This window comes from Chamaea fasciata, unplaced genomic scaffold (assembly GCF_029207755.1).
Source record: "Chamaea fasciata isolate MVZ Bird 193981 ecotype frontalis unplaced genomic scaffold, bChaFas1.0.hap1 SCAF_1, whole genome shotgun sequence".
Lineage (NCBI taxonomy): Eukaryota > Metazoa > Chordata > Aves > Passeriformes > Sylviidae > Chamaea > Chamaea fasciata.
The window spans coordinates 73,294,656-73,318,613 of NW_027094086.1; the positions used below are offsets into that span (position 1 = coordinate 73,294,656).

General features: G+C 39.6%; 1 protein-coding gene across 4 annotated transcripts in view; it reads right to left on the minus strand.

Moving 5' to 3' along the window:
* CTNND2 (catenin delta 2) overlaps nucleotides 1-23,958 on the minus strand; it is a 640,488-nt gene that overhangs the window by 515,845 nt on the left and 100,685 nt on the right. For all 4 annotated transcript variants that reach the window (XM_066186189.1, XM_066186180.1, XM_066186212.1 and 1 more), the window contains exon 2: nucleotides 3,061-3,194. In XM_066186189.1, the coding sequence (XP_066042286.1) occupies nucleotides 3,061-3,194 (134 nt within the window). The remainder of the gene's footprint in view (nucleotides 1-3,060; nucleotides 3,195-23,958) is intronic.

A 23,958-nucleotide genomic window follows, 5' to 3' on the forward strand; every position in this document is an offset into this window, starting at 1 on the left:
AAGATCCTGCAAGAACACCGAAACCAAACTGCCCTGGGTTTTGTGAAAAAAAGCCCTCAAAGTTCTTGGTACTGTTGTCGTTTGTCATTAATGCTGTAGTTGTTTGGTGGGGGGGGGAGTTTTTTCTGTGTTTGTTTGCTTTGTATTACATACTAGTAAAGAACTGCTATTCCTATTTCCCAAATCTTTGCCAAAGAGCCTCTGATTGTAATTTTACCTAGCAGATACCTGTCTTCCTAAACCAAGACAAAAAGCACAAATGAAATGGCCTATATTTTAAAGCAAAGAATTCCACATTTGCATTTCTCAAAATGAACCTAACTCCCCAACAGAAAAATACAGGTTTCTATTTCTCTTTTGACAGAAATTCTCAGCTTGAAAAGCATGTGGATAAATCTTCTGATTGAATCATGACACTCATGCATGTCACTTTACATCTGACATATTGAGCACAATTTTTTGCCCCAATAAACTTTTTAGACCCAATAAATCAGTCCCTCACAATGTGACAGCACAGTGATATGCGTTCTCCAAACTAAGCCCAGCAAAACTTTAAATTTTCTGAATATATCATTTAAGTTTCACATAGGAGATTTAAGTAGAGCAAATAAATACAACATTTATTACTACTTCTCTGTGCCATTCATGTATCCTGCCCTTTTCAAAGATTCCAAACACCTATTACTTTTTCAGTATCATAGGTACCATAGTTTACTCTGTTGCCATCGCTCAGTGACAATGTTCTATCTATTTTATGAGAAGTAACACATCAAGTTACCCCAAGTGTTCCAAGAGAAAAAAAAAATGCAAGGAAACCTTTTAAAGCTAAGCATTGGCACAGAAGAAGAAGATGTAATAGACTTGTTGAAAACCAACTTAATTATGATTGATAAGTTGAAAAACACCTTAATTTCTCTATATTAGCAGAACTTTCAAACAATTGTATCTGTTTAACTCTAGTTATATTTTTAGCTACAAATCAAAGAGCATATAGAGCAAAATCACATACCAGACATTTCTTTCTTCTAAAAAGCAGGTGGCTACCCATTTGAACAGTCAGTTGGAAACTTAACTTCATTAGTCCCATAATGGAGAATCAATACAATGTACTTCATCTGTCTGAAGCACAAGGTTGTGGCATTACCCAGAATTTTTCCAACAGAACATTAAATAATGGAAGTGTGTCAAAACACATAATCTTGTGGGGAAAAGGACCGAAAGCAGGTTTGGGTGGTTGGGATTTTTTTGGGTTTTTTTTGTTGTTGGGGGGGCAGGGGGGTTTGGGTGTTTGGTTGGGCTTTTTTGGTTTGTTATTGTTTTTGTGGTTTTATTATTATTATGGCATGTTTTTGAGCTTAGTACAGTCTTCCAGCTACAAGACAGATCTGAATAGAGACACCTGTCAAGAAACATGTATCCTTTAGAGAATACCTGTTAAATTTTGGTACCTTGTATCACAATAGTTCAAGACATTATCTTTTAGTCAGCAGTACCTTAGGTTAGCTGGCTAGGCTGTTCTGGGTGATAAGTGAATGCAGAACTACTTTATTACAGGCTCCTTTCTGCTGTGGTTCACAGGAATCAGAAATAACTTTGGTAATGTATTACCACTTGAAATCCTTTTCATCTAGTGGATTCAGCAACAATTCCCTCTGGTACTTAATTAATTGATTTATAGGGGTGGGAGGTTCGTTTGTAAAACACCTAACCAGGTATAAACTAGTGAACACCACAGCACCAAACAACAGAGAAGCTCTTGTCACTATTCCATACTGTGATCCACACTCCAACAGGCAGATATATCTTCTGTGTACACTTTTTCACTATCAGAGAATCAAAAACAAAGGCAGGTATTTTTCTACAAAATAATGCAGTGACACAGGCTGAAACACTGGTACATGCCCAAGAAAATTATTGACATGGGAGAGAATACAAACATCTAAACCATGGGCAATTTTCAATTCCAATGATGTACCATAAATCTCAAGCAAAACTCCACATTATAACATTTCTTTTTTACGCTCCTCCTTTCAGAACCGAAAATACGACTGACCTCTAACACCCAAAAGAGAGAACTGGCACATACAGCAAAAAAAAAACAATGAAGAGTAATGTCATATTTTTTATAAAATCTCTATGACTTCAAGAGCTATTATCAATCCATTGCTGAGAGATATCATAAGCTGAATTCATGCTTAAATTTAAATCAAGTAGCAGTGAACGTCTCTGGCAGGGAAAGATCAGTACTTGATAAAGGAAGAACCAATTGTCACACCGTCAGCAAAAAAAAAAAACAACCTGCCTAAAAGTAGCTGATTTTAATGTCTGTCTTTGGAATTCCTGTTGATGCTGTTGAACCAATAGGAGGTAGTGACAGAGACCAGTTGTTTGCACTAACTGAAATATTAACCACCTCCTAATATACAAAAAGACTTTAAAAGCAAAATCTCTGACATTCAGCCCACAAAAATTTACATTAAAATGTCCAAACCTGACTTGTTATTATCAAGCAGACAGACCATCACACTGAAGACCTTTTCTGTTCAATTTTCTAATATTTTGGTTTTAATCATTCAAAACTGAGGGCCTCTATCCATACCCAGTTTTGCCCTGAAATGATCTCACATCAGGTTTTACACAAAACCCCCAAAAACATGTTTATAAATTTTAATATCCTAGGGCTCTTACTAATCCTTTAAAAATTCTACAATAACACATCTTCTCCACAATTCATTTTATAACTATTACATGCCATGCCTGTATACTGTAACTCCACAGGCAGACTGCCAACAATAAAAGGAGAGATATCAGAAAACTACCATCCACAGTAAAGAGTGAAAGTGGAGAATAAAATGAGTAATTCAATTAAATTATATTAAATTTACTGTAGGAAAGCTTACCGAAGTATACTAAGAAATGAAGAAATGGTGAACATCCTATGCAATATGCATTTGTGAACTAAATTATTCAGACACCAGCTATGAAACATTTGTAAAAAAACCTCAGTAAATCATAGAAAATCAACATTTTCCAGTTACAGATGTTACATCACTTGCCTACCTGCTCTTTGACTGAAGCTAGAATGGCAGAGGTTGTCTCAGTTTCAGATCCATCACCATTGGATGTGTTCAACACAGGACTTAGGGAACTTGTCTTGTCAGAAGACGAGGGCTGGTCTGGAACAGGCATAGTTTCTGCAGTTCATGGAAAAATGAAAAAAAGATTGGATTTGTTATCATAAGCCTGATAAATATCAGACTCATATACATACAAGAATAATAACATTCCTTTAAGGTAAAAAATATAGAATATGCTTCTGGTCTGTACTGTAGAATATATCACTTACTTAAAACATAAAATTTTGAATTAATAAAAAAATTAATTTATCTCCCAGCTTTACTCTGAAATAGTTACCATCAGTACATTTGAGAGGATTCAAATAATTTATAGCTGTGATTTTTGTATAATATTCCAGTGGCAGCATGCAGCATAAAATTATAGTATCATGAAAGTAATGAATCATGAAACACTTTCAAACAGAAAACCAACAAATGATACATGAGAGAAATACAAACTATCTAGTGTTTACTTGCTAACACACATGTTTGTTTAACATGTATTATATTTCAAGCCTAGGTAACTTTCACACCCTTTCTTCTAGTCTAGAAGGTGATTTTGACAACATTATATCTGAGTATTTTAATGAAAAACAGCACACTAGTTGTTAAGCCGATTTTGAGACCTCTGAGAAAACAAACAAACAAACAAACAAACAAAAACACCCCAACAAACCACCAAAAAACCCCCAAAACAAAACCAAAAGAAGAATCTTAGCATTTGAGGGCATTTCTTAGCATTCAGAGGGCAAAACAGTAGTGTGACTGTGGAATCTTTCCGAAGGATAAGCTGCAGTGCAGTATCTCTGTTTAAATGTCACCACAGGCACATCTCCAGAGGCAGACATGTTGTGTCACATCCCAGAAGTAAAGGAGCAGAGTGGCAGCTTGCATGGTTATGTGCAGGCACGATAGGATAAAATCATGTTCATGTGGGTGCTGGCCAGAGTTATTCTGTGCACGAGAAGAGGCCCACAGGCTGCCAGCTGGACGGGCCTCCTAAAGAGCAGTGGGGATATTCAGAGCAGTCACCACCTGAATCAGAAGCAAAACTCCTGCCTTGGCTCTATTCTGCTAAAATGTATAATAAAGCTTTTTCTGGAAGAAGTGAGAAGACTGAAAACAGTAGGAAAGCGTAGCTGGTAAAAGCCAACCTAAAATTCAATACCCAGACCAAGCATCCCTGCATCAGTCTGCCATGGAAATTAGAGTTCTAAAAGAAGGGAAGATGACATTCTATAAAGCTTTGTCTCTGAAGCCTCAGTGCTGCCCAAGAAGACACAGCCCAGCTGGGTAGCATTTTTCCAAAGCTTCCTGAAGCTCAAGACACTGGCATACATAGGCAAGACAAAAACAGAAAACATCATTATTCATAAAAAATACAGTTATTTTTTAGAAGAATAATCTCCCTAAATTTCAGGCTAGATTACTTTATATATTCAAGACTGTGATTATATATAATTTTAATTAAAGAAGCTACATATTTTCATACAGCTTACTTTTTATAAGCAAATCTTAATGACAATGGTAAATACCGAATCTTTGGCTCTGGTAATGTCCTTGCTCCAGACACAAACACTATTTGAAGTTAAACCAGAAAACCTTGGGGGACATACCTGCCTTCTTCTATCACAAGTACCACGGGATCCAAGCACATGAGGAAGGCCAAGCGCAGCAGCCCTACCTCCCTCGCACACACTCGCTCCAGGTGCCGGGAAGCCATGCTTCCTGCTCCGGCCAGCTCACCGTGGAGACGCATGGAAGGAATTACAACAGCATGAGGCTCAAAGAACTGCACCCCGACCCTGCCCTGGGCTGGCAAGAAACACCAGAGCTGTGAATGAGGCGGCTGGTGAAATGTCCCCAGGCGCCCTGGCTGAGAGCAGCTCCGGTGGGGGATCCCGCTTTCCCCGCAGCGCTGAGGAAGCGCCCCGGGAAAAGCCGCTTTGTCCGCTCCGCTCATCCCCAGGGCTGCCCGAGCGCCGCGGCGGGAACCTCTGCGGAATCGCCTGTTCCATCAACACCCGCCCGAGGAGGTAAAACCCAGCAAAGTGAACGAGACTGGGAGTCCAGAGCTACACAAAATGCTTGCCCTAGCACAAACGCTCCGGAATATTCAAAGTGTTTTTTGAGAGGGACTGCGAGGCTGCATGACCGACGGGGAAGCTGCTCTGTGACCAAAAAGATGCTACTGGCACGACAACAACAGTTCATGGGAGTTCAAAACAATTACATCCATGAGACACAGGCAGCAACTGCCTGCTGCTATCGTTAGCTTCTTCTTGGGCTAAATTCAATTTCAGTAAATTTTAATTTTTAGGCCATAAGTTTTTTAACCTCTTTGTTTTCACCAAAAAAACACTTCAATAGCTGCTTTAGCAATCCACATTTGCAAGCATCAGTTTAAATGGAAAAAAAATCTGATTCCACAATCAACTACTGCCATAAATTGTACTTGCTTCAAGTAGACTCAATATCTGGACAGTAGCTGACATTCTGCAACCATTGCATCTTTCTATATATTTTTTTTAATATTGATATTAAAAGAGGGGGGCAGAAAACTATAAAAAAGGCATACTACACATGTCCTCTTCATCTAGAAACAGAGAAATCAAAATAAATATCTCTGACATTAAAAGGAATGTTTTGTGCCCCTATCAAAATATTTCTTCTGGACAGAGAATGTAATTTCAAACATCTATCACATGAGTTCAGTTTATTACTACAGTTCTAAAAGGGGAAAGATTGCGGCCGATAATGCTTAGTAGGCCAATATCCCTGTATCTACAGCTTTGTGATATCCAGGCGAACTGTTAATGTTATAGACTCTAACAATTATTTTTTCATTACTTACATTTGTATGAGAAATACCATAGTCAAAGGAAACACAGAATGAATTTTCACAAGCAACAGAAACACTGCTGTACTGAAGATAGTTAGATTAAAAAAAAAAAAACAACAAAAAACCCCCCCAAAAAACCCCACCCATGATTCAGCAACATGAAACAATGTTTCAACAGCAAACATCAACATAGCAAGCACTCACATTTGCAAATCTGTTCAGAGATGAACTTTTAATCTAGCTCAGTCTTCAGCATAAGAAATTGGATATTCTCAGGTTTCAGTGGGACTTAAAGCTGCTAGTACTTTAGAATTACAAAAAATATGGCTGAAATGAGCCTCTGCACCCCTAGCCCACTACCAAATCTCTAGACAAGGCAGAATTTTTTCCTGTCATTCCACATATTTAACACACAGAACCAGTCCTGCACAGCCCCTTTCACTGCAGCCTCTCTTAGGCACCTCCCTCTGCTCCAGGCTGCACTGGCCTTATCAGTAGAAAACTTGCTTTGCTTTTTAATATAATACATTTAATCTCCCTGTTTCCTCCAATGTTCAGCATGGGCACAAAAAACCTAATAATTCCATCAGTTGTCTTCAAAAAAAGCATTTTCCCACTAAATGATAATGACCATGGCACCTTTCCTTCTTCTCTGGCTTCCCTTCCCAAAAAACCCCCACCCCAATTCTTTTCATTTTTCCTCATAAAGTAAGTTGGCTGATAGCCTTTTCACCCACACTCCCGGGAACTTAGCACCAAAACCAAAGGGAAAATTAGAGGGAGTACCAGAAGAAAAATAAAAGCTAAGCAGCTTAACAGAGTACACCAAAGCCGAGAAACCACTAGAAGTAAATTGGCTGCATTTAATTTCCACAACAGCAACACTATATTCTATCTGTGCCACAAAAACACAGATGAAATTCTGTAAGTCAGAGCATATACACGCTCCTGAGAGAACCGAATTAAAATCTTAGATGATTATAGACAGATGAACAGGGAAAATACTACCAGCCTTTTGGGAGGATACTGGGAAGCCAGACATAAATAATTCATGAGTTCCCGTGTTCTAAAGCACTGGCAAAATTCTGTCTGGAGTTTGACCCTTTACATTTTTTTTTCCTATCCTTCTAACAGCGTTTAAAAACTTTATCTCAATTTAACGAAAAAACTCAAAATCCCAGTAAATCCAAACAAGATCCTCACCCCACCTGGGTGCAGGGTCCGGGTGTTGCTCTGCGAGCGGCTGGGGCTGCCCGGACCGGCCCCAGCGGCGGCAGCGGCCCCAGCCACGGGCGGGCGGGCGAGAGCCCCGGGGAAAGCCTGGGCAAGGGAGGGCAAAACACTGCCCGAAAGCCAGGGCTGAGCCAGGGGAACCCAGCCACAAACAGCCCTGCCAGCTCCGAGGGGACAGCGGGAGCAGGGACGGGGGCAGCAGAGACCCGGCAGGGATGGCCCTGCGGCCTGGGAGGGACCCCGGTGGGGCAGCGCTTTCCTGCGGCCCCTGGGAAGGCCCCATGTTGGAACAGGGATAATGTAAGGAGGAAGCCCAGTAGAAAACTGCCCGGCAGAAATGGACCTGGAAGCCATCCAAACGTGATCCACGTGCACCCAGGTGTCCAAGAAGGCCAATGGCATCCTGGCTTGTATCAGCAATGGTGTGCCCAGCAGGACCAGGGCAGTGATTGTCACCCTGTACTGGGCATTGGGGAGGGCAGCACGAATCCTGCGTTCAGTTCTGGGCCACTCACAGCAAGAAGGACATTGAGGTGCTGGAGCAAGTCCAGAGGAGCTGAGGGAACTGGGGTTGTTTAACCTGGAGAAAAGGTGGCTCATCCAAGACCTTGTAATTCTCTACAACCACCTGAAATGAAGTCAGGCTTGGTCTCTTCTCCCAGGTACCATTTGATACAGGAGGAAACAGCCTCAAGCAGTGCCAGGAGAGGTTTAGACTGGATAGAATTTCTCCACCAAAAGGCTGGTCAAGCACTGGAACAGGCTGCCCAAGGAACTCAAATCATCATCCCTGGAAGTGTTAAAAACACGTGTAGTTGTGGTGCTTAAGGATGTGGTTCAGTGGTGAACACACAGTGCTAGCTTAATGGTTGGACTCAGTGATCTCAGAGGACCATCAGTTCGTACCTCTGTGATCGAAATTTTTATCAGTAGATCACACAAGCATCTGGCAACAGTTATAGCATTACATTCAGAACTGGGACATAGAAGGCGGCATGACCACATTCCTTCTGTGACCCTCGGGATGGTAGTGGATGCTGGACAGCAGAGACCGTGCCTTGTAGGAGGGTTTCATGCCTCATCTGAGGTAACATAACCAACCTAGTTCCAAGGTCAAACTGCAGAAGTCTGTTCAGGCTAAACTCAAGGGCACAGGTACATTCTACACCATAAATAAATCCTTTGATAAAACAAGATATTTATAGGATTTTAAAATGCATATGAAAATGGCAATGGCAGATGTTGAGGTTTCACTTAAAAGTTTAGTTTTGCACAGACACTTTGCATAGGTCATGTGCAGAGATTTATTAAACAGGAAACTAAACAAGTATAGCCACGACGATGTCATTGGTGAAAGCAGTTCGGTGGCACAGTTCTCTAATTACATGTTGCCACTTTCTGCTCTTTCTCAGATGGGGTAGTTACATGTGCCTTTCACTGATCTTATTCTTCTCCACATCAGAAATAACCAAGCTTCATTCACAGAAAAAAAAATCTAGAACTGAAGAAGTTGTAGCATCAGTGCTTAAAGGAGACAACGTTGTTTAAAGAGGCAGACTTTAGTTTTGAGTCTTAGATTGAAGTTCCTTTAAAAGTCACTTTATTAAAGCTGTTTATACAGCATTTATCACCCTTTCATGGGTAAAAAGTGCATATAGGTTAAAAAACCCCAAAACAAACCAACCAGTTCCACAATGTCTGAGAATCTATGGCAAAAGCCAAGTCAGCTACTACACTGGCAACTGCAACAAACCATGGGAATCAGAAAATCCAAATATCTTTCTTTTATAAAAAGATATTGCAGTTAGAAACACGTACTTGGCAGTGAGTTCTTCCTGTACAATGAACCATTAATCAGTGAGTGCATTCATTATAAAAGTGTAAGTCATGCTGTCTTTACTGCACAGTAATCAAATCTGGCATGTTACTGAGCTCATCTGGAAAGCCACAAATGATACTGAAGTAGCCTTGGATAAGAACCAGTCACTTAAAATATTCCAATATGCAATTATGCATCAAGAAAAGCTTTTTGCTTTCTTTCCTCTACCTTAGACGTGCTTTGTAGAGATTAATGTCTAGCATTAATTATAGCATTTAATAATAGGCATTTCTATTAGAATTGCTCTTACCTTTTTTCTACTGTTTCAAAAACATGAGGAATTTAAAATAAAAATAATTTAATTTTTCCTTTTCTTTACCTAAAATTATTCCCACACTTAAATTTACTGTTTATGATATCTAAAGTAATATCATGATGTCAGAAGGGCTAACACTGATCCTGTACCTACCTGTTTGTAATTAAAAAATAAATGCATAAATTACTCTAATGTTCTACATAATGATTGCACTATTTCCACTTGAAATATCTATTTCTCCAAGCATACTCAAACAACAGTTGCTATTTGAAAAACTACAGTTGTCAACAGCTCCAACATACCAGCTTCTAACAACTGTAAGAAGCCAAAAAAAAAAAAAAAAAAAAAAAAAAAAAAAAAAAAAAGACATAGATTTGGCATTGTATCTGTGAACATGAAACACACAAGATTTTGTGACGTTCACTGAGTCACTCTGATAAGCTAAGAATTCAGTGGATGTATATGATGAGCCAGAACAACACAGAATTAAATAGGCCTGGTCATTCTTGCTAATTATTATATCTATCACAAGTCATATTAAGTGCAGATATGGATGGGAAAAAAATACCCAAAATAGTAACTCTCACTATAAACTATTGTAAAATCAATTGAAATATTATCACATACAACTGGTGGACTAAAAAGTATGTTTGCATTAGACTTTTGGAATAAAATTCCAACTGGAGGAAGTAGAAATTGGCTCTGCTTGAGAATTTAGATATGCAAGGAATCACTTCCAGTAGAAAAACGACCCATTATACCTTCAGTAATCTCAAATTATGGAGGTGAGTGAAGGCTGAGATAGCATTGGCTCTATACAGCAGGACATATACATACTAATGCTGCATTAGATTTTTTCTGCCATGAATCTGAATCCTTCAGCTGTGTGACAGTGAAACAGGGTAGAGAGACAGTAAATATGGGCCCTCCCTCCTCCTGCACAAAACCCCTTTGAAATCACAGATTTCTGTTACTGTCCTATCTTAGCTGACAAGCCTGGTACAATTTGTGTCTGGGTAAGTGTTCTTAAAAATAGGTTGATAATCTCTTGAGTCAACAGTAAGATAAGAAAAGCTGCCAGAACCTGCCAAATAGCTTGAAGGCAAAAATGTCTTCTGATTGCCTAAGTAGTTATCACAACATCCTAAAGCAGAGATCTCCTATGTTGAAATTACTAAGGCAGGAAAACAGATTAATTAAAGGAGACACGATATCTTAAAGACCTTTGGAAGGGCTTAGGCTCAATTAGGGATCAGGGATATGTGGGATCAGCCAGCACTCTTCTTATTCTAGCTAACACATCACAAGGGCTTTCCAAAGAGCAAGGGCTCTGTAGTCTTTCTGGGATTGTTCTTTGTTCATAGACTTATCCATCTCCCAGCTCACTAAGACAGATGAGCTTGGCTTTTGTCTTCTTTTGTGACTTTGGCTTGTGGCACTCAGTTATTTCAACCATGCTGTATAAGTATTTAGGGCCTCTAAGAGTGTGAAAAAAACCTCTCTGGTTTAAAATTCAGGCAAAGTTGAGGTTCAGGTTTGTTAAACCATAAAATTTCTCTTTTTTCCTGCCTGCTCTTCGCAGAAGTGTAGTAGATGAATTAAAAAGTCCCCACTGTCACAGTAACAGATAAAGACAACTCTGTTCTAAAACCTGACAGAAGAGAAACTATACCGGAAAACTTCCTCCAATATTTTCATTGACTTAGCCTATTCTAAAGTCTGATAGATAAATATGAAATACCTAAAAATTCCTTCTCTTCCACAAGATGTCTGACTCAAAAAGGCATTTCCTGAAAAATTCCAAAGACTACAGCTCAAGACAAAAAAGTTTCTTCTTCAGGAACTCTCTACTTCTGCCCTGAATCTTGATTAAAATATCTCCATTTTCCTGTTCTGCAAAGAGAAAGCAAAATGAAGGGTCTTACGTGCACAAGAGCCTGAGGTCTGAGGCTGTATCAAATATTTTCCTGCCACTATCTACATTAACCAGTGTAAGAACACTGGAAGCCATATGAAACCTGAAGTCTAGATTAGTGCTTAAGCCATCTGCAATGATTCCAAACTTTTTAGTTCAATATGATCCTGCTAAGTATTTTTTTGCTCAAGTAATATGTCATAAAGAAAGGCAGTTTTATTTTTTTGCTATAATGTTTATGAGTTTAAGTACTTTGAATTACTTACACAGCCTGTCTCCTTAAAATGAAACAAAAATTCTAAAGCATTTCCAATTATTTTAGCAGAATAACTCAGAAGTGCTTATGAGGAAAAAGGTACAGCATTTGGCCCAAAGGCAAATGGAAAAAAAGCCAAAGCCAGTCTAATTGTACATCCTTGATTGTTGTTTTTTTCTCTCAAACCAGAGCCAGAACCACTGCTGACCAGTGCATGAAGATTTAAAGATCAGACCCAAACCACAAAGCCAGAGAGCTGTGTCAGTTCACTGCCCCCAACCCCCTTCTCTGTCAATATATCATAGCAACTGAACAAGTGATTAATCAGAACAGATAAACCACATGCTGCTTCTTCCTGTTTCATTGGTCCTGAAACCACCATCCTAATATGTAAGGATTTACCCTAACCAGCTAGCATGAACCATCTGAGAACTGAGCAACCTCCTAAAATCCTTAGGAAAATATTTCAGTTGGATTTAGTAACACAGTCACATAGAGAAACCAGTAAAAAATTCATCCTCCTCTCAGTATTTTAGAGAACTCAGTATGAGGATTTACAAAAATTGATTTCAGTTTTGCTGAAAAATCTATTCAGAAATCAAGAAAATTTGTTTTATTCATGCAATTCAATGAGAGGATATTGTTTGCTTCTGTTACTGAGGGAACAGGAGTTCTTACTTCAGTGACAATGCCAATATTCTCAAGCACAGAGAGCAAAATGCAAATCTAGAAACAAAAGTCAGAAACAGTCCTTACAATGAATTCTTAAAATCTTGTATTATGTAGACACCATAGGAGTGGTGATACTAATATAATGTGAAGGGTCCCTTTGTGGGTTTTTTTGGTTTTGTTTTTTTTTGTTTTGGTTTTGTTTTGGGTTTTTTTGTGGGTTTTTTTTTTTTTTTTTTTTTTTTTTTGTTTTTGTTTTTGTTTTTGTTTGCTTGGTTTGGTTTTTTTTCTTCATTAAATTGGTCCTTTACTGCCTTGGGGTGAACTAAAAAATTAAGTGACATTATGTTTTGTTCATGTTGGAATGGAGTTAATTTTCTTTATAGAAGCTCATATGGTAATACTGTGATTAAAACACAGTGTTTCAGCTACCGCTGAATAGTGCCTGCACAGAATTGAGCCTCCTCTGTTTCTCACTCTGCCCCTCAGCAAGACAGGGAGGGGACACAGCCAGGACAGCTGACACCAACAGGCCAAAGGCATACTCCATACCATACAATGTCATGCTTAGCATCTAAACTGGGGGCAGTTTCTTCAAAGTAGCTGTTGCTTGGTGACTGACAGGGCATCAGTCTGATGGTGGTGAGTGCTTTTGCATCATTTGTTACTTTCTTTTCCCTTTTACTTATTAAGTTGTCTTTATCTTGACTCACTGGAGGTTTACTCCTCACTTGCGCCTGTCCAATTCTCTCCCACCATCCTGCTGTAGTGGGTTACCAAGAAAGTGGGTGAAGGCTTAGCTGCTTGCCAGAGTCAAACCCCAACCACACCATGACTGAATAATTCCTCCCTATACCACCAACAGTAACCAGAGGAAAAGTAAGTTTGTAATGAAAGAGATGAGGTCAATGGCAGAAACACCTGAGGACACATGATCATTACAAGAACAGAAATAGCAAGGCAAAAGCACAGCCCTAAGAGTTCTGAAGCAAATAATCCACTAAGGTTCTTGCCAAAATAGACTCTCTGTAACTACTACTTTAAATTTAAATTGCAGGCTGATTCATGCTGACTACTCTTCATGTCTCCCATGGCTCTCAACCTGAAGGAGGCTAGACAGTTCTGGTATTGGTGTAATCTCAGGACTAATCTGTTTCCTCACTAATTCCTGCAGTTAAGGAGCTTACATATATCATACTGAATTGCACAGATCCTCTTTGCCTCACATCTCTCCTGTTTTTTAGAGCCAGACAGCGGAATGTGTTCTTCCAAGCCCCATCCAACACTCTGCAATATGCCTCCAGCCTGACCTTCAGAGACGCAATGTCTGGCAGGTAGGGAACCAAGACAGCAACAACTGGGAGGGTTCTTTCCATGGCTGTACCCCTTAAATAAGGGGTTGGCAGACGAGCACAGCATCTCCTCACTTGTTCACTGCACGCTGAAGTAGGGATCCACTGAGATAAGGACATCTGCTTTTTTAAAACATCCGGATGCACCTCCCACAGCCAAAGATGAGCATGACAATCAAACATTTCCTGAGTTTTTTCTCGAAGAGTGCTGTACTCCTAACGGGAATTGTAGGTTCTTGTCTCCTCACTCCTTTTGATATGGGCTTATGCACACAGCCCGAGCCCCACAAAAAGTAGAAAATCCCAAATTAGATTCCTGTGTGAATCTGGGATGTCGTTTTACTCTAGTTCTCCATATATGTATCATTTTAAGTTTATCCACATGAATTTTTTTCATCCATTATTTTGATTTTTAGGCTTTATAAACTCTTTACAATGTTTGAAGAGTCTAGAGCATGCCCGCAAATAACACTGCAGAATGGGAAGCCCCCTGAACAGACTTGATGACCAAGAAAGTTGGCACAAAAAAAAAAAACAAAAAAAAAAAAAAAAAAAAAACAACAGAACTTAAGGGTTTTTTCTTCACTCTCTGTAGCAATTAGTATGATTTATGTCCAGACAGGATAGCTGTTAGCATAAGCCAGTAAATGGTAAACAGCTCTTTACTGTGGCAAAAGCAGATGAAATATAGTCAGCTACCTGTCCTGAAAAAGAGAATTGGCTTTGTGGGCTGAAACAAACAGGTTACCAAACTATGCGAACTGCCCGATGATCATCAAAAAAGTGCAAAGACTCTGTATCTGGAACAGACTGTGAGCAGCAAGAGCAGCAAATGCAAATCATAAAAGATCAAGATTTGAAAGGACTCATTGCCAACATGGTATTCCCTGCTTAGTCCTATAACTAAGGATATTTAATATTGTAGGAAACCAGAGTACAGAAATGAGAGGTGAGAACATCATGACTCTGCAGCAAGATTAGGGACCACCTCACCAACATGCAGAGGACACAAGAGCACCAGAGGGTGCTCTGGGGGACCCCATGACTCCACACCAGGTCTGCACACAGTCCAGCTTGAAACACTGTGCTGACTCACATGCATTCATTCCTTGACTTCACTGTCACCCCTGCAGAAAAGATGAAGCAACCATTGCACTAACCTGCCCAGATTTTCTCCTGAACCAAATCATCTCTTTGATGGGATATCAAAATCACGTGATACTTATAACTGCATAAAAGAGTCACAAATAGGCAAGGCATCTCACCTAAGATAGAGAAATCTAAAGCAGAAATCTAAAGGACATCAAAGTTGAATTCAGCTCTTCCGAGAGTCAAACTTATTTGATCTTCATGACAGTATGTACAATTCAATAGAGAAAACAAGTCAGAAATTCTATCAGTACAATCCTAGCTATTTTTCCAAACTCTATACAGAGGAATATTTTATGTGCTCCCAAGCATGAAATCTGGATTTTCATAGAAATAAACACTGACAGAAATTTCTGCTGAAACATCAACTAATAAAGTCCATTAGAAGCACAGTCATTAAAAAAAAAAAATTCAATAGAGTAGAAAACCGTTTCTGGATCTCTGCCTGCCAGAAAGTCCTTGCATTAATGGATCATTTTTTACTAAGTATAATTTACATACCCAAACCAAATTTGAAAGTTTGGATTTAACTGAAATATACTTAAATCAACAATGACAATCTTTATAAGAATATGATGACAACTGCAGTTTCTTCACAGTTTGTCTGAAAGTTTGGAAATTACTAACCCCTCTCACAGTTATACTTAACCCAGTGTCCCTTCACAGTATGTATCTTCTGTTTGACTTTCTTTCTAGCCAAAAATTATACTATCCAGGAGATAGCTTATTGACAGAAAAGAATAAAAATATGTATGTTTAAGTTGTGCAAGACTGTAATTAGTCTAACAGTTTCAGCCTTCACTTTGTGACACTACAAGGGTATCAATTTACAGTGTTATCACCATACACATATGTTGAGCACATTCTTAAAATATATCGGTTAAGACTACATCACTTGCAAGGCTTATAAAAGACTGGCTATGTTAAAGTCTGTCTTCTTCCTGTTTTCTATACATCGAGTCAGATAATCAGTTAAATACTGAAAATTGCTGGGGGAAAACTATGAACAAACCTAAACCTTTGTATAACTCTCCCAGAGCCAACGGTTTTACAGTTGTTTTACAGGGCAGAGCAACCAACATCATCTCCCTGGACTTACTCAAGGTGCTTGACACTGTCCTGCATGACATTCTTGTCCCAAAATTGGAGAGACGTGGTTTTGATGGATGAACCACTTGGTGGACAATGAACTGTCTGGATGGGAAAGGGTTGTGGTCTGTCTCATTGTACAAGTGGAAATCAGTGACCTGTGGTGTCCCTCAGGGGTCGGTACTGGAGCTGACACTGTTGAGCACCTTTATTGGTGACAGGGACAGAAGGATTGAGTATATCCTCAGCAAGTACAACACCAGGCTGGGTGATGTGTTAGACGCAGGGAGGGAAGGGATGCCATCCAGAGGAACCTTGACAGGCTGAGAAGATGGGTCAATGCAAGCCTCATGAGGATCAACAAAACCAAGTTCGAGTTTCTACACCCGGGTCATGGCAACCCCAGACACACCAACAGTCTGGGTCGAGAAGTGGTTGAGAGCAGCCCTGTGGAGAAGGAGTAGGGAGTGATGGTTGATGAAAACCTAACATGATCCAGTAGTGTGCACTCACAACCCAGAAAGGAAATGGAATTCCTGGGTTGCATCAAAAGGAGATTGGCCAGCAGGTCAAGGGAGGTGATTCTGCCCCTCTACTCTGCTGTTGTGAGACCCCACCTGTTGTAGGACAAGGGGTAATGGGTTCAAACTGAAAGAGGGGATATTTAAGTTAAACATTAGGAAGAAATTCTTTACTGTGAGGCTGGTGAGACACTGGAAGAGGTTTCCCAAGAAGCTTGTGGATGCCTCAACCCTGGCAGTGTTCAAAGCCAGGCTGGATAAGGTCTTGAGAATCTTGGTCCAGAGGGAGGTGACCCTGCCCATGGCAGGGGCACTGGGAAGAGATGATCTTTAAGGTCCATTCCAACTCTTAACATTCTATGATTCTAAGTGCAGAAATTGTTCATTCAAATATTTTTGTTGCTAAGGACAAGATAAAGATTATCAGGAAGCAGATGAGGATTCTGCTGTTGCTTATAAAGAAATTCTCCAAACCCAGGCTGACTGAACTTAAGCAGGAAGGAGGCTCAGACTGATGGTTTGAACAGTAGTAGTGAAGAATGTATGTCATGTCTTGCTTATCCATGGCCATTTCACCTACAAGACCACAAGTGATAGCAACCTCACATGACATCAAAAGACTAATCAAGTGATTCATAAAACAGTAAAGTGTCACTATAACTCACCCAAAGGAATGGTCCCACAGCACTATCAGAACCTTAAACAAATTCCTTATTTCAGTGTCAGGGATGTGCTGCTTGAAGAACCGCAAATCCCTTTTCAGTGAGGATAAACAGCTGAGCTAACATAGCAACATAAATTTGCCTCTAATTATGATTACATTTTATGGCACCTACAAGTATTCTGGCCAGGTGAACAAGCAATAATTTTCTTTAAAAGCCTAAAACTGGGGCCTTCTTTTACAACATTACCATATCATTGTCTTTTATTAGGGGCCTGTTTACTTCCACAGGACTTCTCAAGAACATATAAACGTATAAAATTTGGTTTCTAAATAATGGGTCCATTTTTAAAGGCTTGCTAAAATATCAGAAACAATAATAAAGTCGCAGTGGCTGTTAAGCATAGGAAGGAAGTCAGCTCTCACCTCAGTGACTTGGGTTTAAACCAGCTAGTTGCACAGAACTGAAAATCACCTGAGATCTACGTGTACTTGAATTTTATTATACACTGTGTAACTCTGTTTTCCTAAATCAAAGTTATTAGCGGTAACAGAAAAGAAATCAATATATTCAATTCAGTACACATCCTCCTGCATCTACTTCTTCCATTTGTGTGGCCTTAAAAAGATACACTACTCCTTTTTTTTTTTTTTTTCCTTAAACACTCCCCTGGATTGAGAGTGTATCCCAGTCTTCATGCAGATCAGCTTCTTTTAATCATTCTTTCTTTTCAGAATATTATTTTTAAACACACACTATTGTCCAAGTCTTCAACAGAATTAAAGCCAAATTACTGCAATGTGTAAGTCCTTAAAATTGCCTTGCTGTGTTAAACTGGAGCTGTGTAATAATTGTTGTGTCTCATTTTCATTGCGAGCTTGATTTAAGACAGCACTGAATTCCACTGCCCTGGCTGGAATGGCAGCTACATCCACTCAAAGCAGATACATTTCAGTGCACATGGAAGGACATACACACAACTGTTTTAAGTTATACACATTTTCCAGTGCTGATTTTGGCTGTTTATATTACCTCGTTTTAACTTCCTACATACATACTTTGAATGTATATATAGCAATCTTTAATCTACTTATATCCACAGAATCTCAGTTGTATTTGTAATTCTAATCACATGTTCATCCTGTCAAATTACACATAACAAAATTAAATTTCTTTACTATAAAAACGTTTGCACAAGTTAAATGAACGTCATGTTCAGGAATATACTGCCAGAGATACATTCCATGATACTGGGGAGGAGGCCAAGGATGTGGGCAGGAAGCCAAGAAAGAAGGATCCACTCCTCCCTGTGCCTCATCTTCCTTTCCCCTCCATTGACTAAGATGAGAAGATGCTTCCTGAAATGAAGCTGGTGAAGAGGGGGAAGGTGAGCAATGCAGACCTGAGACATCACAGCTTCTAGGAAAGCAGTCAGCAACAGCAGGAAGTGAAATTTGCTGGAAGCAATTTTTAAAAGCAGTTCTGCTGGAATTCCATGATGTAAAGCTGGTGAGGAAGTTTCACAATTTTCTTTCTGGTTGCAGGCAGAGCTAGCAGTGTTTAGCACTTCTCATTTTAAGATCCTATTTTGAGCCACTTACACTTTTCACAAGCTCACTGTTTGGGCTGAAATACTCTATCCAAGCAGCTGTCTTGTAATTAAGCACACACACATACTCCCCCCTGTCTTTAACTGTTTGGGCATTTCCAAGACTTGTGTTTCTGGAGAGTATCTTTTCCTGTTTGCATTATAAAAAAATCTCTCAAGACAGTGGAATCTCTGGAAGTGTTTCTGTTCTACAGGGCACAGCAGCAAAACAATTATTTGTACCATAGGAATATCTAGAGCCTTCAACTGCAAAACAAGATCCACTGGCCTAAGGACTGTACAAATTACAAAAAGACTAGAAAAAAATATCATAAAAGCATAACATGCAGATCTCTACTGAATTCCATATTGTCAATCAAGCACAGGATTTAACAAACGGAGATATTTTCTGACTACAAAATAAATTATTCACAAGGATTATTCATAAGTTATTTGATACTGTTATTTGATAAGATACTTGGGGCTTGTTAGCCCAGACATGCACAGGAAAAAAACAATCCACTGGAAGTTTACTTGTCTGCAGTAATGCCAGCTATGAGAAACCAAGAGATTAAAAGTGAATGAAAACTAAGGTAATTAGAACTTCATGATCTCTCTAAAATAATTAAAGTAGCATTCTAAAACATTTTAAGTAAGTAGAAGATCATTAATTTATGATCAGCAAACATATGCAAGATTTACTGAATGAAAATACTAAACATAGTGACAATACAAGGTTAGAAATAGCTCTTCACTGGCTGCATTCATGATTACTCATTTCTTTTAATAGGGGTGTCCGAATTTGCCAGAGATGTTTGAATAGAAAAGAATAGTCCTTCTAATTAATCCACTAGACTTAACACTTATTACAGTTTGCCCACAAAAGAGAAATCTTAACAACACAGCTGTTTCCTGTCCTACACCTTAAACCCTCAGATACATTCTATATTTTGAGCTGATCTAGTATTGCTTTCGTTGTTCAGCTGCAGGCAGTCTTTGAATGCTAAGCATTATTGCTATCACCTTTAGCTCAGGAGTTCAAATTGGGCTTTTAGAAGTGCTTATCAATTACATGAGTTTCCTATGAAGTACACACAGTTCTGCTGCTAGAAGAACGAACTTGCTTTCAATTACTTTCTGAAAGAAAAGAAAGAAGTAATACTTCAGATTTCATCTGGTTTAATCTGAAGTAGATACAAACTCATATCTGCCTTGTCCTACAGAGGATTCATATATTGCCAAGGGAGAAGAAAAGAGGTGTGTATCCAACATCAATCTGCTTTTAAGTCTAGCTAGCAATCAAGAAAAAGAAGCATAAGAATAGGGAATTCCAGGATAGGTTTCACACACATCACTTCTAGAGTTTCCGCAGTCTCCCAACAATACTGTGGTGGATTGACCTTGGCTGGATGACAGGTAACCACCAAGCTGCTCTACCACTCCCTTTCTCAAATGGACAGGGGCAAGAAAATAAGATGGAAAACAACCCATAGGTTTAGATCAGGCAGTTCACTAAAGCAAAGTTTTCATGAGCACAAGCAAAGAGAAAAAAAAAAATCAATTTATTCTCTACTTCCCTTTAGCAAGTAATGTTCAGCCATCTGCCAGGAAGCAGAGGTTCAACGCACACAGTAGTTGCTCCAGAAGACAAACATCACAAATAATAAATGCTGCACCTTCCTCCTCCTTTCCTTACTTTTTATATCTGAGCAGACGTCATACAGCATGGAATATACCTTTGGCTAATTTGGGTCAGCTGGCCTGGTTGTGTCCCCTCCCAGGATCTTGCTCACCCCCAGCCCCTTGATTTGTGGAATGCAGAGAGACAGTGCTGATGCTGTGCCAGCGCTGCTCAGCAGTACCCAAAACTCTGGTGTGTTGTCAACACCTTTGCAGTTACCAATGTCTCCTGTGAGATATCCAGAGATGGGGAAAATGAAAAAAATGCACACACACACATGCACAAAACCCCAAAATAAAAAAAGCTCCAAATCCAAAAAACCCAAACGAATGACCCCCAAATCAAGCATCACCACCCCATCATGTCCTGCAAATAACCCACTCTGTGGTAAAGATGGTGCTTACTTCATGCTTCCAACAAGTCATCACACCAGGTATGTATCTGCTCAAGATACGGGCTCCAGCTGAGTTATATTACAACATTCTAGGCCAAAATAGATATTTGCATTAGCTACCAAGTCTAAGGATAGGTTCATGCTTTTTATTTATTTATTTATTTTTAGTTGGTCTCTCTTCTACTCCTCTCAGGTATTGCTATGATATTTGAGGGAAAAAAAGTGACACAGGATGAGTGAATGGAGATATTTAGAAAATAAGCATATTAAACTGGTTCTCCTTGGAGAACTAGATGTCTGAAGTCCCCTCCTAGCTAATAGGGTAAAACAGGTGCTTTGCAGAGTGATGAATTCTATCACAAGTCAAGACGTTAAGGCAGACAGCATGACTCATGTTTGGGGACAGGAAGAATCATCTCTATTACCTGTAGCGGGTGTCGAAGCAACTATTTTAAACTCAGTGACTACCTTTTCAGGTAGCTAAAATTAGGTAGATGAATTGCATCTGAGATGCATAATAAATATACCAACAAACAAGCTCATCAGGGAAACGCTATATAATCAAAAAGTTATTCAAAACTTCTTCTGGAAAGATGAGTATAATTATCCAGGACTTAGAAATTGTCCCTGACATGAAAACATCCAAGCCCAAGCTTGCCTATATATTGCTTTTTTTTAACACACGGGATCAGGCATCATCTGAGATTTTTTCGTACAATATTTTCAGCAGAAATATATGCACATGCAGATTCAGTACAAAAATAATTATGCTAAGTATGCAGCATTTATGATAGAGTTAATTGTTTGTGTTTTTTTCTTTGGAAAAGGAGATGATATAATACTCTTCCAGTGCAGGGGAGGAAGATTTATTTCAAACTAGAATCCCTTACAAAAATATTATTTTTGCCTATTTTTTTACCTATGTCTGTATACTGAAATATAAGAACTCAGTCATTTGAGTGCTGAATGAAAATATGAACAAATCTTTTCCACAGTACAACTATTTTTTAAAAACATTACTTTGCTTTTAACTAAGAAGCTGGATAGTAATAAGCATGCAGGAAAGAAGGTAAATATTAATAAAGAAGCAAGTATAAAATGAGAAATGATCATACAAAATTAATTATTCGTGTCAGAAGAGACCTCAGCAGGCTTTCTGATCCAACATCCTGATTCAAGCAGATCAGGAAAATCTGTTTTAGCCAGGTGATCCACATTAAAGACCAGGTTGCTTAGGCTTTGTCCAGTTGGTTCTTGAAACACCCAGGAATGAAGATCCTACAGCTTCTCCAGGCAATCTCTTCAACTGCATAATTACACATGGTGAACTTTTCCTTCCTTTAAGTCAAGCCAAAATATCTCCTCTCAGTTAATGAGTCAACCTCCAGCCATACATCTCAGCAAAAGAGCCTGCCTCAGTCTTCTCCATAACTTCCTCATAGAAACAAGAAGGTGGCTGCTAGGCTCCCCCTAAGCCATCTCTTTTCCGGGCTTAACAAGTCCCATTTCTGAGCCTCTTCTCACAGAGCATGTACTCCTGTCACTGGTCATGGTGGAGGCCTCTGCTGAACTTGCCCCAGTTTATCAGTGTCTTTCCTGTACTGGGCTGTGCCCCACATTTGTGCATGGCAGCCTAGGCACAGTCCAATGAGTGCTGAGTAAAAAGGAACACACTTCTCTCTCAGTCGCGTGGCTGTGTTGCTATCAATGAAGCCCAGGGTGCAGTTGGCTGCCAAGGCATCCTGCCAGCTCATGCTCAGGCTGCTGGCTACAAGGGCCTCCAGGTCTGTTCCAGCAGAGCTGCTTGCCATTGACTGCCCAGGATGTACCAGGGGCTAGAGTTTGTCCATCTGAGGCTCAAGACTAAGTTATTTGCCTCATTTCACAATGTCTCTGCCAGCTCTCTCATTAAGCCTGTGTTGGCTCGTCTGAAGGGCAGTCAGGCTTCCGGGTGCCTTGAGTGCCCCTCACCATTTGTTGTGATCCACAAACTTGTCAACAATGCCTTGCATCTCCGCATCCATGTCTCAGATGAAGAGCTAAAAAAAAGTCAAGATACACCTCTGGTCTGTTGTTCCACTCAGTTTTTCATCCATCTAGTAAAACCACTCATCTGGGATATAATGTCCCAAGCTGTATAAAACAATGCTGTCAGCCTGTGCCAAAGCCATTCTTAAGTCCTTCACTGAAGGTTTTTGGGCCAACTGTAGAGATATTACACAGAATAGAAGGTTCCTTCATGAGTGACTAATTACATGAGGACAAAAAAAAGCAGAGAGAGTAAACTCTTCCAACAGACACCAAAGACAAATTCCAGGAACAGCTGGGTTGCAAGCTAGGGTGTTACACATATTCATATTGTTCATTCCTTTTTTTGAAATACAGGTGGTAATGAAAGTTGCTAATGATATGAAATTGAAATAGTACAGAAAATGGACAATTAGGGAGAACAGCAGAGGCAAGAGTTGCAAGACTAAATGACTGGGCAATAAATAGCAACCTCCATCTTGAGTAGTGTGAGCAGGTCTGGCTCCCCTTTGTTAAAAGGGCACAGCAGAATAGCAAAGCAAGAGAAGGGCAACAGAGACAATCAGAGGCAAGGAGTGGCCCCCACCATGAGAATAAGGACGATGCCAGAACTCTTTGATTGAATACAGAGTTGAGAAGATGAATGAGAAAACACTGAAAGCCTGGGCACCACAGAAAGGGTGGATTAGGAGCAAACAGAGATGGCAGATGAAGTGAGCGAGTGGTAAATTCCACACAGACATAAGGAAGAGGCTCTTTGTACATTGCTGAGCTGTTGAAGTCCTTATGAAATGCTCCTGCAGTTGCTAAACAAATACATGGTTTCAGGTTAGAAAAATGCACCAAGATTACTAAACAAACACACCTTTTCTGGAAAATGCCTGAGGCTGGCATTGTGCTTAAAGGATAGGTAATGCACACTTGCCGTGTTCAGGTCTTTTTTTCTGATCATTTATATTTGGCAATTTTTGGGGCAGGACAGTCAGATCCAATGGAGCTGTTCTTATCACAATACTCAATTAAAAAATTACTACATTAATGGTAACCAACAACAGATATCTACTGCTGCTTGAGAGTCCTTTGGATAATCCTGCCTGGAGTCCAGGCAGCACTCAGGAGGAGTCACTTGTAGGTCCTGTGGCATATCTGCTCTACTGGAACTGCAAAAACTTGGGCTGTCTCAAATGGCATTAAGCATCTGTGTTGAGGTAACTGAATTGAGCCCTCCATTCCTAGAACCCAGTGAAACAAGAACAACACCACACAAAGAGCTTAATGCAGGGAAAAATTATGTATTTTTCTTGGAAAGCCATTGTTTTTGCAGTGCA